Here is a 13,072-nt window from a genome sequence, read left to right as displayed (position 1 = left end):
GACAGCATGGTAAAGCATAGGTATGCATTGTAAAGAATAGCGAGGTATGGTAAAGCATATTAATAAACAAGGCAAACTGGGGTAAACTATGGTAAATGCACAGCATATCCACAGTGAAAAAATGGTAAAAATGTAAAAATACCTTGGCAAACATTTATAAGGGTAATTATAGTAATATGTTTGGACTTGAACTGCAGCCCTGTGAATATCACCTATATCTACGTAGAGAACAAGACAGTAAAAACATAATGTCAGCGACATATTAATTTGCATAAGTTTTGTTTCTTTAAAATAAAGCAAGATACAATGCACTACTGTATATCACTTAACTAGCAATAGTAATATTTTACACTTTTAAGCTACAATTTAGCTTCTGTGATTCCATTTGGGTGTCGTATTTTGTACCTCTGATTTTGCAATCCATATATTGCTGAAATTAACAAAGAATGACTCAGAAACCAAGCTTAATTTACAAAACAACATATTACAACACTTTGAAACTCTTTGAAAATACCAGCCACCCGTGAAAAGACACTGCTTAATCTTTAGGGCGTGGGTATCTGCTTGTCAAAACATAAATCATTATTTGAAATGTTATACATGAAGGAACAATTGTTTTCCATGGGTGCAAACATGTGAAGGCCCGATCCACTCCCAACACATAGAACTAAGGGATAAATTCCAGTTGGCCATCCGTTTTCTGACAGGAAAGCAACACAGTGTTTGGAAGCAGGTAAGGTTTAAGATGAAATAAAATCTCTGCATATTCTAAACGATTTACAGAAAAGGCTGTGCTTGGCTTGACAACTAGAAAAGTGTTTATCAACCAGAAATTGTAAATAAAAAAAATTGCTTTTGTGGAGAGAGGACAGCTTAAATGTTTTTTTTTTTTCTTTGGCTTGTATTATGGCATATAGATTTATGTTGCCGGAATATACAAAACAGGTTAAACTATGTGGATCCATGCAGTTTATGAGAAGTACAACATATGTTTTTATTTCTATTTTTGGTTGTACCTTTTTATAGGATAGGTCAATATGTATATTAAATAACGAATCCTGTTCAAAGCTATCATCAGGGTGCCCGAGTGGCTCACCTGTTAACATACATGCCAACAGTGCCTATATGGTCGGGACAGTCCCGATGCATAGGAAGAAAGTCCCGATATTTACACATAGAAAAAATATATATTCTGCACAGTAGAGTTAGTGAAAACCACACGCTGTGCTCTTCGTGCGACTGACACATCTGCTGATCACTAACTTACCGGTATACATAAGAACGCTTCATTGTGTCCATGTTTACTGTCACGCTGGGGATTCCGAAGGAAGCGTCACATTGGCTCTAGCGATCCCGCGGGGGCAAAGTTGGCCAGTTGCCTCGGGCGGGCACCAGTAGGGATGGCCTTTGTCGCCCAGAGGCTGGTAGCGCGTTGACATCTGCTCTCCAGGTCCTAGGTGCTACAGAGGAAAGTGATTTGGTCGCTCACTGAACCTCCAGCTGTGAGGGGAAAAAATAATTGGACATTGTAAATTGGAGGTAATATAATTGGGCACTCTAAATCAAAAATAATATTTAAAAAGTGCTATCACCAAAAACATTATTAATTGTACTTTCACAAATTATATATATATATATATATATATATATATATATATATATATATATATATATATATAGCAATGCATGTGCATTTCCACTTAAAGTAATTATCAATGTAAACACCCTTGAGTTTGGTTGACCATGTTAAAAGCATAGCAAACATAGTTAATACACATGATATAAATGGGTTCAGAGCCTGTATTGCTTGGTTATAATTGGGGCTGTAGGCTGCATTTAATGTTTTCAGTGTTCATGTACCAGGCCCAGGTTACTATATCCTAACACTTATTTATATGTCCCTCCCCCCTCAATTCAATGTCTTATCTCATGCCCCCAGGTCTCAGGCATGATGGAGAACAAAGAGAATATTGGGGATTCATTAAACAGCAAGGAGAGTGTTAAAGGCACGCCATTGTTAGAATGTGCTGGCTGTCTCCCAAGCCCAGCTCCTGCAGCAGACCAGAACATCCCTGTAGAAGACCACTCCATTGTGTTCTTTGACTTGGAGACCACTGGACTAGGTATAGTTGTGTTGGTTTTTTTTGGTTTTGTTTTGTTTGTTTTTTTTTGTGAGGGAAGAGGCTTTGTCTTGAAATCAACACAGTAATGAATGGATTTATTGAATACCTGCCGATAAATACTTAAAGGTAATTCCGAGTACAAGTTTTTGCCCACCCCTGCTGTACACCAAGTTGTGTGCTTGTACTTATTTTTGTGTCCAGTTAGTTTAGTTTTGTTTTCTTTTAAGGTGGTGAAAACTTTGGAAGAAACACTGCAAGACTTAAACAATAGTACACTGTGGTTCTTTCATAGTTTGTAACATTACAGCAGCTGTTCTTCTTGGTGAATCAGTGCCTTCTATATTATTCCTATCACTTGTCTTTGCGATTTGTTAGAAGTCCACCTGAAGTATATAACAGATATTCACTTTACAGCGTAGTTATGTACTGTAACAGGTTATTTATCATGTATTTCAAATCAATATCCACAATTAAAGTTAAAAAAAAAGTTACAGAACCAAAATATTCTCTGCATAAGGCTTAATAAAGCTCAGACATAAGAACGTTGATTTTAAGACATTGGTTCTCAAGCATTTTAAGTGTTCAGATATAACTGCTGCTGCTTCCATTGCTTTCCATACAGGGTCAAAGTGTGACATTATCCAGCTGTCTGCTGTCTGCATGGAAAAGACCTTCAATGTCTACATGGTTCCCAGAACACCAATCGTGAAGGGGGCGTCTGCTGTCACTGGATTCACCGTCAGGAGACACAAGCTGTATCTGCATCACCGTCCTGTGCAGACGAAGACCCACAGGGACTGTTTGATGTCATTCCTGGCCTTCCTTCGAGCATTGGACCGGCCTCTGCTAGCGGGTCACAACATAAAGAGGTTCGATTGCCCTATTTTGGCCAGGGTCCTTGAAGAATTCCAACTGAATGAGGAATTCAAGCTATTGGTCTCAGGCTTCCTGGACACCCTTATCTTAAGCAAAGACCTCCTGCGGAACACTGGCATCAAGAGTTTTAAGCAGGAGAACCTGGTTAAGGAGCTTCTGAAGAAATCCTATCCTGCACACAACGCTCTGGAAGATGTCAAAGCTTTGCAGGATCTCTACAGTGCCCTAAGGCCTACCCCAGCGCAAATAACCAGCCACCTATTCACTCTTGACCATATGGAATCTCATATGTCACTGCAGCCTTTAGTAGAGGGGAAAGCCATCTCCAAAACCACAGCTCAGAAGCTGGCAAGACTCGGGTTCAATTTTGAAAAGATGAAGCGCTCTCACTTGCAAAATCCCAGTGAGGGGCTGCGGCAGTTTCTGGAGCCATTGAAGCAAGAGCTGAAGAATAGCATGTTCACAAAAACTGTGGACAAAATCTGCGACTTCTTTAAAATAGAGCAGTAGACTGTGTTTGGGAGTTATACTGCAGCACAGGATAATCCATCTTGTTGAATTTGTACCTCTGTTTTCCTTGCCTACTAGAAAGGAGAAATATATATTTATTTTAAATGAGTTTTAGGTTTCAGTGTGCAAAAATACCTACTGTATATTTTATGAATAAATAAAACTACTTTTTTTTTAAAGTGTTCTCTTTTTGTCTACACACAAACGCTCCAGTCCTGAATTGAGTTCTTTAAAAGGGCCAGGGGATAGATATGTAGAGCCCAGTCTGGTGTGAATTGAGGACTAGACCCCCAGCACACAGGTTTCTGTTTATGTCATGTTTTGCTTCCCTTAGCAACATCTGCAGGTGGAAGATTCAAAGAGTGTAGCTGATTGTATAGCTGAAACTAACTTCAGGGAATCTAAACAAACCGTACAGCTAAAAGTGGACAAACTACAGAAAATTGTGGTGAGCCTGTTACACTAGAATTATATAAAATCCTATCAATGTATTTTTATATCTTGCCTTTCATGGCAAGCCATCCCAAAGAACTTTACAAAACAAGAACAAATTAAAACATTAATTACAACAATTAAAATACTAACAATTCAGCTATACAAAGTCTTTTCCATAAGCTTGGAAAAACAGTACGTTTTTAATACAGACTTGTCAGTGGTCTGATATGATTTGTTTGTTTCATAAGGTCCGTTTCAGCTGAAGTTATCATTACCAATGGAGTTTATAAGAACGCGGGTTTATGTAACCAACGCCTATATACACATATATGAGAATATATTATGAAATCGTAGTAGCTCTGTACCATGAAGTGTATATACAGTGCTTAATTATGTACGAAGTAAACACTGCATGTTTGTACGGTGAGCGATTCTTCTGAAAAGGCACATGATTTTATTGTAGTGACGCACCATTCAGTAAATCGAAAGTAAAGTCTTGATAAAACAAGGAAGAGAAAGAGGTCGTAATCATTCGGCTTGAAAAAAACACCTTTGTTTATCAAGTTTGGTAAGTTCGTGTTTTTGTTATTGTTGTTCAGGCTACTACAAAGCTAAAACTCAAGATCTTGTTCTGTATTTAAAGACGTTGATCTCAGAATGATATGTTTATTTATTTAAGTAATGATGTAGCGTTTTCGTATGCAATACATGTAAACTCACGAAGGTTTTTAGAGAAACGGTTCTCAATGTAGCGCACTGCGGTACTCTATGTTGTATTAAATTTAATATTCTAATGCACAAAACGAAAAATAAAGACTAAAGAGCTGGCTGTAATCGATTAAAGTGAACTGAGTTCCTGTAGGTAGGCTATAAATAATGATAACTTATATTGATCAGGGTAATTATTTTCTTGCTGTCAAAAAACGTAATAATTCAGTTTTACTGTATACATGGAAGGTATATCTGAACATACAGATATAGTCACAGCAGAATTAATCTGTTTGATAATTTATTTTACATGATATCCATTTTGTTTACAGTACTACTATACACATAAAAAAGCTACCAAGAAATCATATGTATCAATAGTCAAATGGTCGTTTTGGTATTTATGTTGTTATATGAAGTGAAATGTATAAGAAACGTTAATAGGTCCGGTTCAGTTTTATTCACAATGCTGTTGCCAGACATTGGGATGCAGACAGTATTTCAATTTCAAATGACCATGTAATTACAGTATGTTTGTTCAACAGAAGTTTCAGAAATGGTCATTGCTACAAAATAAACATTTCAGACAGCACTTGTGTATATTTCAAGCTTTACTTTCAATTTCATAATTATATTATTGATAATCTTGTTGTTAATTGTGTAGAGTCTAAACATAGTTTAATCCTTACAACTTTGCCTAAACAATGTCAGAAATAAGCAGGCCAAATATAGGTGTTAGCCTTAGTGCTTACATAGTAGTACGTGTGCAATATTTAATCAAAGTCTTTTTCTATTTACTTATACACAGAAACTATTTATTTATTTATTTATTTTATTAATTATAGGATCATGTCCCTCAATTCAGACACGTTGCAAAGTTACAGCCAGTTCTTGCAGTGTGGCGCCTGCTCTTGTGACATCACCTCCCCCAAGCTGCTCTCCTGCCTGCATAGCTTCTGTCAGACATGTTTGAATGATCAGGACGGGTGTCACGTTGTCACCTGCCCCACCTGTCACCAGCCCACCGAGAAGGCTGAGGTGAAGGACAACAAGCTTTTATCTGACCTGCAAAGCAAACTGGACATCCTGAAGCAGATAGCCAGGGGCAGTGACCTGTCCTGCTCTTGCTGTAATGCCTTGGCAGGGTCCATGTGCTTCGAGTGCGTAAAGTTTCTGTGCCAGAAGTGTTTTGAAGCCCACCAGGTGTTCACTGAGAAGGACAGTCACTCAGTTGAGAGCTTGGAGTCCTTGAAAGAGATGGGCTTCCAGGAATTCCTGACGACTGCTCGGAAGAAGATGCTGCCCTACTGCCCCGACCACGACAAACAGACGATCAGGTAATTGAGTTCTTCTTTTCTGAGTTACAGTCGATACTTCATGTACATTTAGAGAACCACTTGTCCAATTGTGTTGCATTTAATGTATCATTATCTGGGGGTCTGAGGATAATGTCGCTCTTTATTTTACCGATATCTATAGAATGGCTTATTGTCTCATAATAGTATCTTCGGGGGGAGGGGGGGGGGGGGGGGTATGGAGGTGCCATGTTCACCACATGTACATATAATATCTAGAGAAGTGCTTATTCTTGGCTGTGAAACTCTGTGCCTTTAAAACAGCATGGGACAAGCACTTAACTGGCCCTGTTTTCTCATCATAGCATCTTTTGCCGATCATGTTCCAAATCCATTTGCTGTACGTGCACAGTCCTGGCGCACAAGCCGCATGACTATGCTGACATCAAGCTGGAGGCCCAGCTGCAGAAGCAGGACCTCACCCAAATGTCCACCGCACTCGTGAAAAAAGAGAAAGAATTTGCCAAAATCTGCCAGGACCTCTTGTCTCTACAGGACCGCAGTCAGCACCATAAGAAGGAGCTGGTAGAGCAGATCAAAGCATCGGTGAAAGAAGCCTTGAGGAAGGTGGAGGAGAAGGGAGAAGCACTCTTGGAAGAGCTGGAGGGCCTTTATACAGTCAAGGAAGTTGAGATCAAGGGCAGGATCGTTCAAACGGAGAATGTGCTGAGGAGAATCGAAGCCAGCAGGGGTCTGGTTGACAACATGATCACCTACGCAGCTTGGAAAGAAGTGATGGAGATGCAGGATTTTGTGAAGTCGGCTCTGCGGCAGCTCCAGAGTGAACAACCCTTGAACATGGACTCGGAAGAAACCACAGTGCGATTTATCCAAACCACCCAGGAACCAAGTGAATTACTGGGTAGCTTGGTAGTGAGTAACTGTGAGTGTTGAACTTCATCTTGATTGCTTTGCTAGGGAAGGTGAATCAAACCAGTATGCTGTACATGAACTGTGTTTCCACTGCTACAAACCCTGTTCTGATCATCAGCATGCTGCTCCAATGATTGCCCTCCCCTCCCTCTGCAGACTCTCGTGTCTCAGTGAAAGTGGATAGTAAAGCATTATAGGTTAAGTGAGCCCACATAACTCAAAACAGGAAGGGGTCAAAATCTGAAATATTCTTTTGAAAAGCTGAAATGTCAGAATGTTATCTCCTGCAGTAATGAAGGACCAATATGAAGTTTTTAACAAACAGAAAAAGCTTATTAATTTATTTTTACCATTTGATAAACTGTATGTCTATTACTGATTCATTATATTTTTAAATAACAATAATAGTATAATGAGAAGTATTCTTGGCACAGGTTTGTAATACATGAACAAGTCTTACTGTCCATGTAAAGAGCCTGAGAACAGCATCGTTAGGCAATGGAAATGTAGCTTTGGAATCTTCATGATTCAGACACAAAGGTTGGACCGGGTTAGTACTTGGATGAGGAACCTCCATGAAAAATCAGATGCTGCAAAACATGGTGTTAGTGGCACAGTAGGGGTCACTCTTCCTTGTAATTTAAACAAATGCTCCAGTGTTAGGGAATACTATATGTTACATGCATTGTGTTGAAGCAGGCTTTTGGTCAAATCATCATTAGGCCAATTGACCATATACATACAATTTGTAATCATTTCGCCAAACCCTGGAATTGTGGTGTTACCTGGCTTTACAAAATGACTGTGACATACATACAGTCGATGGGCATACACAAGATCGAATTACTGATCTGCTGTGATCACTGAGTGCACATGTTCAGTTGACAGAATTTGGGAGATCATGGTAAAATGAAAGTAAAATGACTTTCAAAAATACCATCAATAACAATGGATTTGGAAACATTATTACACAGTGATCTTGATACTGTGGCCCAATGGGGTGATCCTTAAAATAATGCTGGTTTTGCTGTAACCTGTGACACCATTGAAGATCATTTGGTCATTAGATTGTTTTTAAACATTGTATTTATTTATTCATTTATTTTAGACAGATCTGCAGAAACAGAAGTGGAGGCTCCTTGTGAATCGGTACCACCATTTTTTTCTTGTTATGTACTACTGTCTTTTGTATAGCTTGTGTTTGTCAGGGTTGCACATTTTCAATATTTCATTAACAAATGGATGGTGCCAAATCACATGAAAGCAGCATTAATAACATATTGTAATATAATTGTTTTTAATGTTGCATGTTTGAATAAATAACCTTGTTCCATGTTGTACATGTATCCCTGCTGGGCGGTGTGTGTTACTGATGTACTTTGTTCATTTCTGATGATTGTGAAGGCTGCCATTCCGATAGCTTGGAAAAGGGAGAGGGAGGAGGAATGGGGTCCGCAACCAGATTCAGAACCCTGGATCAGCTTGGAAACCAGCCTGGGTGCGTGGTCCAGCACATCCCATAGAGAAGGATCAGCTGCTAGCACAGCCCTGGCTTCTCCAGCGGACCACGAAGAGCCCAATACAGAACCTCTTGGGCACGATACAGGGGAAAAGGGTAAGCTGGTTATAACCGTTAAACTGTTCTACATCAATGACAACCTCACACTGTGTGGTAAAACTGAAAGGAAGTCAAGGAGACAAACGGCTTGGCTGCTCACTTCATCAAACTGTTTTGTGGCACTGCCTTAACCATGCCACAATATAAGTGAATGTGTGTAGGTGTCATTTCATGCAGGTCTGGGTGCTCAAACTGTGAAATGATTATTAGATCAGTAACATACATGCCCCACCCCAGCTGTGAATTAAAAATCAGAGCTATCACTAGGACAAAAAAAAGAGGATGACCATTAAATAAATCAATAGTGTGTAAACAGTAGAATGAAAGTAAGAAATGACACCGTTTGTTAACAGTTGGATTAGTGGTATTTAATACTTGTCATTAGGTTAGCAAATGAGGTGTTTGCATCATGATAAAGTATATTTAAATTTACAATATTGTGTTCTCAAGATACATGTAAGTGTAAGTTTGTTATACAGACAGACAGATGTGCAGGAAGACACCTCCATATATCCCCCCAATCTGATGCTCCCAGTAACCTATGCTAAATAATGAGTGGCAGTCAAAAGGTTTAAAGAGAACAATGTAACTTTTTTTATAGGCACTTCGCTTGAGGAGTCCATTTTGATATCATCTAATGAATCAGATGATGAATTTTCCTTGGTAAGAATTTTCAATAAGGAGTGTTAAACAATATGCTCACTGTACTGTAGCAGCGGTTTCATAACAACAATGCTTTTGAAAACCACCGTTTATTTGATAAACCAGCACCCCGAAGGGCATTTTTCAGTGCCAGGGAATCCAACTGGATATCATCCACCACTTATTTATATGAGTAATACCAGGATGCAATGCATGGTGCTTAACCAGTGCTTTAAAATGCTCTAAAAATTCCACTTTGGTTTACGAGCGACCAATAGCAACATACAAACATTCAGAGATTTATTTTTTCATGGTTTGAAGTTCAACTGATAGATATTAATATTGATTTTAGGGTATTACCAAACAAAACACATACCGGAAACTGCGTCATTATGATTACAAAAAGGAGAACAATTACTAATTAAGTGGTGATATTGAGCAGAGAGAGGGGAAGATTTTGAATATTTTAAACATACAAAGACTGCATGTTTGTATAACTATGTTCTTGCTTTTTAGTCATATTGAACATCATTTCTTACCTGTGGTTTGTCTACAGGTAAGAGAGCTAGTGCAGAACAAAAAGAGAAAAAGAAAACACATAGCACCGAAAAAAAGAACGGAATCCACGATGGAATGAGAAGAACAGTTCCAAACGAGCTAAAACTGATCTTCAGGCCGTATTGTTCTAATGTGTCTGAATGTGTTACAGGACCATATTTCTCTACAAACAGAGGCACACATTCCTGCTGAAACAATTTTGATATAAAATTCTTGACTTTTAGTTTAGCTTGTTTACCCGTTTTGATTTTCCATGTGCAATAAAAAATTTAATTGGTATTATTTTGTGTTTCATCATTTTCAAAATAACATCCATTTGAGAGCAGGTGGCATGCACTGAACTTTGTGTTCTTTCACTTTTTACAAACCTTTGATATACAGACACACAGTACCGTACACAATTATGACCACTTGCCAAGTAAAAAGTTGCCAACCAAAATGGCAACCAGTCAGTCACATTTGATCAGATCATCAGAAATTCGTTCAGCCGGTTTGGGTGTATCGACCTCCAAGATGGTTTCCAGACCGCCGTGTGCAAGCTAAAAGAATAATCATGTACTGTTCATTTTTATAATCAATTAAAAAAATTCCAAACTTATTCCAACTTTTGGTCAAACACTTTCTATGTATATAACATAAGGGTGACAAGGCATTAAAGGATTTTTTTTCTATTAGCAATATCATAAGTTTAATACTGTTACGCTTTCTTTGATGGACTAAGACTAATTGTTCACTTAACGTTAAAGGACAAGCTGTAGAGCTAACAAAATAATTCGGATATACCTAATATTAACTGTAGGTCTCACATTTTCCTCTATCAAAGACACACACAACATGGGGAATGAGTATTTGATTTTTTTATGTCATTTGTTTATTAATTGCTCCATATTGTGAATGTCGTAGGATAAGCAGAGATTTTTGACTGGGAATGAGTACCAGACTCGCAGCTTTTCCTACATGTTTTAATTTCCTCTGTGTTCGTCATGTTCACTCGTGCAGCACTGAAAAAGACACAAATAGATGGGCAACGTTTAGTTCATTAATTGCTACAAAGTACATGTTTAGCATAACTTGTGTGTCTTTCATGTAGGAAAATGTGAGCCCTGTGAAGGGATGATCATATTAAGTAAGTGTCCAATCCACGATTCCTTTCCTTTTCACACGTTTATAAACTATCCTTCCTGTCAAAGAGTAACAAAAACAGAACAACACTTATGCACAGGACTTTGTAGTTAGCAATTCTCAGTAGTTTAGACAGGATTACTAACACATTGATACTGTATTTTGAATATATTGTTTCATGTTCTGCAAAACAATTGGCAGACCTGCCAATTTTCATAAACCTCAGATAATGGCTAACACATGTAGTATTTCAATATATCCACTTTGGGTAAAGTGTTGCAGGGGTGCACATTAATGGTTACAACAGGTGTACCAGTTGTACTTGGAGATTAGACATGATTCTGAGAGTTCTATTGAGGCCACATGCTCTTTACATGTCTTGAGTTTTAGTCACCAGGATGTGATGACTGAAACAAAAAAATAATACAAAGTGAAAATCAATGCAGGCTGTTGAATCTGAAGGGCGACCATCAGTCCCAAAAGAGTTTTCAATAATAACATGACAGCAACCATTCTAATTTAGCAAATAAGAAAGAAATGTATTTTGTTTGTCATCTAATGCTGTTTAAAAAAATAACTAACAGAAAAGTACTGTTTATCAAGCTTGCCTATATCTACTAACATAGGTCACCGTAACACAGACTATATGAACCCCTCTTCAGAACCAACCTCAAAACAGCAGGCTGCACCTTTGTGTTTTTTTATTTAGAGACCACTAGGTACAGTACTTAATAAAAATGAGTAAACATCCCTTGACTTGTATAACATTCTTACTACTTAGTGTTTGTCTCCTGGTTTTACTCTACATGATTTCCTGTAAACAGCTATCAGTAATATAAAAACACGGTTTGATGAAAAGCAAACACGGGACGGAGGGGGTGCGTGCAAAGTCCAGGCGTAGACGTCCAAGCTGGGCCCTTCCCTTGAGGCAGGACTTAGAAGCTTGACTGCAGCCATTGCTTAGGTTTGGGAGGTGAAAAGATGTGATTGGCTTGAAGGGATGAGGAGACGTTCGAAACTCGACATTTCAAATTAGGTACTGGATAAAACGGTTTCCATTTGAACTAAATACATACATGAGCAGTTAATCATTTACTTGATGTAGGCTTACTTACAATCTATTGGGGAGTGGCATAGCCTTTCTGAAGAATTAAAACCTAAAACCTTTGTTCAAAGAAAGATTTCTTCATTGAGCCAGTTCCTGATTACAATCCTCAAATAAATCTTTCCACAGAATTTTCTAAGGAACTTGGTTGATCATCTTCTGTAACATTCTCATAACAGAAACCCAAGATCTGGTATCTTATTCTTAATATATTACTTTAGTTTATTAATGAAGCAATGTGGAGTAGAAGGGTGATCTCTAAAAAAAGATGTTTTAGGGGGCTGATAATATAATGCAGTTTAATTTTAAATGATTTAATACAATTAAAAGCGTTTTTTGTGAACGTAACAAATCTCTATAGCCTTATCGGAGCCATCTCCTCTCATCTTTTCCCCGGGGCTATTACTCTGGAACACCAAGTCCTCTACTTAAAAAAAATGGTCTTACAAAAAAAAAAAAGAATGCTTGTTATGAATTTTGTTATGCTAATGTCAGGTCACTGTTTTCCAAAAAGAAAATAAATAACTTTTAAAAAGTTACGAACAAGAAGAGGTCCACACTGCTTGTCTTGTTTCTCACAGCTAATTGATCCCTTAACTTTGTCTACGTGTCTCACAAAGCATCACAGTGACTCAGTGGCAACAATGTAACTTGCTAATCCATTCCACACACTCAGCACTCTGTAGAAAAATCCTACCTTCTGTGCTAGGCCTGTCTCTGCTCATTTTCCCAAGTTTACAAGTTAACTAATCTTGACACCCATGACTTATAGTGTTGAGGTTTATGTGTTTAACATTGTTTTCTGTTTGTTCTCTGATGACCCTGAAGGCTTCAACATCGATCAAGATTAAAAGAGAGAGGCAGGATGATGAAGACATTAAACCTATGAACTGCCACCCAAGCGCCCTTACAAACCTTCTCTTGAAAAGCTAGGCATCAGTCCAGCTTCATTGAATGCTTTACCTCCTAATGCTGGACAAAAAACTGGTAAGTGTTCATGAAAGTGTAAATTGATTTAAGTCTATTAGTACGGTTGTTTCTGGTTGGTTCTTCTTGTCAAATGATGGCCTATTTAACTACAAGCCCCTGTGGCCAAGAACACTTTATAGTCAATGGGTTTAATATGTTGCTATATGTTTCTCTTAAT

General features: G+C 38.2%; 2 protein-coding genes across 2 annotated transcripts; both read left to right on the top strand.

Moving 5' to 3' along the window:
* The first annotated feature begins 605 nt into the window (after positions 1-605).
* On the top strand, positions 606-3,688 carry LOC117429058 (protein PML-like). Its single transcript, XM_034048202.3, has 3 exons — positions 606-733; positions 1,940-2,123; positions 2,746-3,688. Exons 2-3 carry the CDS (start codon positions 1,949-1,951, stop codon positions 3,507-3,509), a joined length of 939 nt encoding a protein of 312 aa, XP_033904093.3. The 5' UTR covers positions 606-733; positions 1,940-1,948; the 3' UTR covers positions 3,510-3,688.
* A 416-nt stretch (positions 3,689-4,104) lies between these two features.
* Positions 4,105-9,980, top strand: LOC117429166 (protein PML-like). Its single transcript, XM_058998542.1, has 7 exons — positions 4,105-4,512; positions 5,498-5,989; positions 6,313-6,890; positions 7,989-8,029; positions 8,285-8,495; positions 9,100-9,161; positions 9,697-9,980. The coding sequence occupies exons 2-7, from the start codon at positions 5,502-5,504 to the stop codon at positions 9,775-9,777; spliced, it is 1,461 nt and encodes a 486-aa protein (XP_058854525.1). The 5' UTR covers positions 4,105-4,512; positions 5,498-5,501; the 3' UTR covers positions 9,778-9,980.
* The last annotated feature ends 3,092 nt before the right edge of the window (positions 9,981-13,072 follow it).

Source organism: Acipenser ruthenus, chromosome 24 (assembly GCF_902713425.1).
Source record: "Acipenser ruthenus chromosome 24, fAciRut3.2 maternal haplotype, whole genome shotgun sequence".
NCBI lineage: Eukaryota > Metazoa > Chordata > Actinopteri > Acipenseriformes > Acipenseridae > Acipenser > Acipenser ruthenus.
Note: the sequence above shows the minus strand (reverse complement) of the source record. Positions and strands in the feature narration are given on the sequence as shown.

Excerpts from the sequence above, each read along its gene's own strand:
- LOC117429058 (XM_034048202.3), top strand. The coding sequence starts at position 1,949 with ATGATGGAGAACAAAGAGAATATTGGGGATTCATTAAACAGCAAGGAG. Across the intron at positions 2,124-2,745 it reads CTTGGAGACCACTGGACTAG|GGTCAAAGTGTGACATTATC; the intron begins GTATAGTTGTGT and ends CTTTCCATACAG.
- LOC117429166 (XM_058998542.1), top strand. The coding sequence starts at position 5,502 with ATGTCCCTCAATTCAGACACGTTGCAAAGTTACAGCCAGTTCTTGCAG. Across the intron at positions 5,990-6,312 it reads CACGACAAACAGACGATCAG|CATCTTTTGCCGATCATGTT; the intron begins GTAATTGAGTTC and ends TTCTCATCATAG. Across the intron at positions 8,496-9,099 it reads GCACGATACAGGGGAAAAGG|GCACTTCGCTTGAGGAGTCC; the intron begins GTAAGCTGGTTA and ends CTTTTTTTATAG.